Consider the following 3,200-nt stretch of genomic DNA (forward strand, 5'->3'; position numbering starts at 1 on the left):
AAGTATACAGCTCTGTAGTGTTAAGTATATTCACATTGTTGTACAACATATTTCTAGAACTTTTTCATCTTGCAAAACTGAAACTTTATACCCAGTAAACACTATTGCCAGACCATTTTTAATGAAAAATAACTCATTTTAAATGAGAGATATTTATTTACATGTTAACATTGAATATGTTAGTCTCTCTTATAATCATGTAAAAAATGAATTATGAGGCATTATTTTAGTTTTTCTCTTAATTTGGTAAACACTATAAAATTGCTGGTACTCTTTTACTTGATAGACCCCTCCTCCCGCTGTAGCACATTTTACTTAATTTCAGACTAAGTTATAGTTCCAGAGATACCAGGTAAGTCTGAAATAATGGGGTTTTGCTGTTTGGATAAGAACTTTTTATATGAAACTACTAGAAGCCCAGCATGCGAAATTGCGCGGCCCCACCCACCCGCGCCGGTCTTTGGCGTTAGAGCCACAGGCCTTTTATAATATAGATGATTCTAGCTCAACAGTTTAACTAGCGTACTTAAATGGAATGAAGTTTACTGGTTCTTTTCTTTGACTTTTCTAAACATTTTTTTTCACTTTTTAAAAAATCATTTTTTATTTTTCAATTACACTTGGCATACATTATTATATTAGTTTCAGGTGTACACCCTAGTGATTGGACATTACATAACTAGGTGTTCAACTAAACATTTTTTTAAGTGTTTCTGTATGTTTTATGCAGTCTTTCCAATTCCTTCAGATTTTCCTCAAGATGTGCCTGTTTTGGGTCCCAGATTATCTTCATGTGTCTTTCATTTGCTTCTGTCTTTGTTCAGACAAGTATTTATGAGTGCCCCTTAATATGCAAATGCTATATACAGGGTCTCTCTACAGTTGTTACTGTCTCCGTTTCTAATGAGAGGAATGAACTCATATTATCCATGATTGAATAGCTCCCCCCCCCCAAGATTTATTGAGATATAATTGACATACAGCAGTGTGTAAGTATAAGACACACAGCATAGTGACTTAACATACATATTGTGCTACAGTAAATTTAGTTAACATCCATAATCTCATATAGAAACCAAAAAAAGCAACAACAAAAAACACAACTTTTTTGTGTGTGATGAGAACTCTTAGGATTTACTATTTTAATAACTTTCAGATAAAGCATACAACCTGATGTAAAGTTCTGCATTATATCCCCAGGTCTCATTTATCTTACAAAGTGGAAGCTTGTACCTTTTGACTACCTTTATCCAATTTTCCCACTCCCCGCCTCTGGAACACACAAATCTGATTTCTTTGAGTTTGGGTTTGCTTCTTTTTTTTTTTTTTCAAGGGGGGAGCTGTTTTTTGTTTTTAGATTCCATATACTGGATAAGTGAGATAATACAGTATTTGTCTTTCTCTGTCAGACTTATTTCACTTAGCATAATGATCTCAAGGTCCACCCATGTAGTCATAAATGGCAGGATTTCCTTCTTTGTTATGAATGGATAATATTCCATTGAATATCAATAACTATTTATTGAAAACCTGTTTCTGTATGTGAAGCCACCTTTCCTATGTCTTAGGGCTGAAATTTTGATACTGTCCTTCTATAGCTCACTTAAGAGTTTTTGTTGTTTTTAAAATGAACATGTTAGTGTGTCATCCATGTGCACACGTGCGTGTGGTCACATATGAATCAGCGTGTGGAAGGGTATTGAGGACTACTGCCCTAAGGAGTTCAGGTCTCATAGAATCCTTTGAATATCATAAAATTTAATCTTTTTAGTTTTACAAGGCTGCTATTAAGGAAAGCAGGCATATTCTTTAAGGGTAATCGGCAAAGAATACTGAGCCAGATGGATTAATTATGTATAACAATTGTTGTTGTTTTCAGTACACACAGAGATGGCTTACATGATGGTAAGTCATAGGTAAGATGGAAAAAAATTCTTTGAAGGTTAGAGTCTGGATTTTCTTAGTCGAGGTTTGTTGTTTTTCCTAAAATTGTTCAAGTCCTTAGAAAAATTCCATTTCCCAATTTTGCGTATACTTCCTCTTAAGAGTATTGAGCTCCTAAATATTTTTTCTTTTAAACTTGCCTCACTGATGTCTTCTTCCAGATTTTTTTTTTGAGCAGAGTTCTTCTTAATATCTTTATTCTTTTTTAAAAAAATATATTTTATTGATTTTTTACAGAGAGGAAGGGAGAGGGATAGAGAGTTAGAAACATCGATGAGACAGAAACATCGATCAGCTGCCTCCTGCACACTCCCCACTGGGTATGTGCCCGCAACCAAGGTACATGCCCTTGACTAGAGTCAGACCTGGGACCCTTGAGTCCGCAGGCCGACGCTCTATCCACTGAGCCAAACCGGTTAGGGCAATATCTTTATTCTTTAAAAAAATTTTTTTTTATTGATTTCAGAGAGGAAGGGAGAGGGAGAGATAGAAACATCAATGGTGAGAGAGAATCATTGATTGGCTGTCTCTTACATGCCCCCCACTGGGATCAAGCCCAAAACCTGTGCGTGTGCTCTTGGCTGGAATTGAATCTGGGACCCTTCAGTCCGCAGGCTGATGCTCTGTCCACTGAACCAAACCGGCTAGGACTATCTTTATTCTTTTTAATGCCACTTCCCCCCATCTTAATTGCTCTTATCTGGAACTTTTCCAATTCATTTTCTATTTTATGCAATTTATCAACCAGAACTTTACTCAGGTTTGGGCACACAAAAGCCTTACATGAAGAGCAATGTGATGGTCTTTTTTATTTTCAATGCTTTTCTTCATTTTAAGACTTCTAATATCTTGGTTTCTCCATCTGAAGCAAATTAGACTAAAGCCCTTACTAAGTTTGCAGGGAGCTGACTCCTAGATCTTCCTTTCTAAAGAACTATACCTTTTTCATTATAAAAGCAATATATAATTTACTAGGGGCCCGGTGCACGAAATTCGTGCACTGGGTGTGTGTGTGTGTGTGTGTGTGTGTGTGTGTGTGTGTGTAGTGTCCCTCAGCCCAGCCTGCCCCCTCTCTCATACTGGGAGCCCTCAGGCGTTGACCCCCATCACCCTCCAATCGTAGGATCGGCCCCTTGCCCAGGCCTGATGCCTCTGCCAGAGGTGTCAGGCCTGGGCAGGGGACCCTCATTTCCCCCCATCCCCGGCTCCGCCCCCCACCCAGTCCTGATGCCTCTGCCCGAGGCCTCCACCCTCCT

At 38.2% G+C, this 3,200-nt stretch overlaps 1 protein-coding gene across 1 annotated transcript in view; it reads left to right on the forward strand.

The window, feature by feature from the left end:
* Window positions 1-1,881: 1,881 nt before the first annotated feature.
* The window catches only part of MKL1 (megakaryoblastic leukemia (translocation) 1), a 131,684-nt gene continuing 130,365 nt past the window's right edge, over window positions 1,882-3,200 (forward strand). The window contains 1 exon segment of the mRNA XM_015571917.1: window positions 1,882-1,905. Within this exon segment, the coding sequence (XP_015427403.1) occupies window positions 1,891-1,905 (15 nt within the window). The 5' untranslated portion in view covers window positions 1,882-1,890.

Source organism: Myotis davidii, unplaced genomic scaffold, assembly GCF_000327345.1.
Source record: "Myotis davidii unplaced genomic scaffold, ASM32734v1 scaffold428, whole genome shotgun sequence".
Lineage (NCBI taxonomy): Eukaryota > Metazoa > Chordata > Mammalia > Chiroptera > Vespertilionidae > Myotis > Myotis davidii.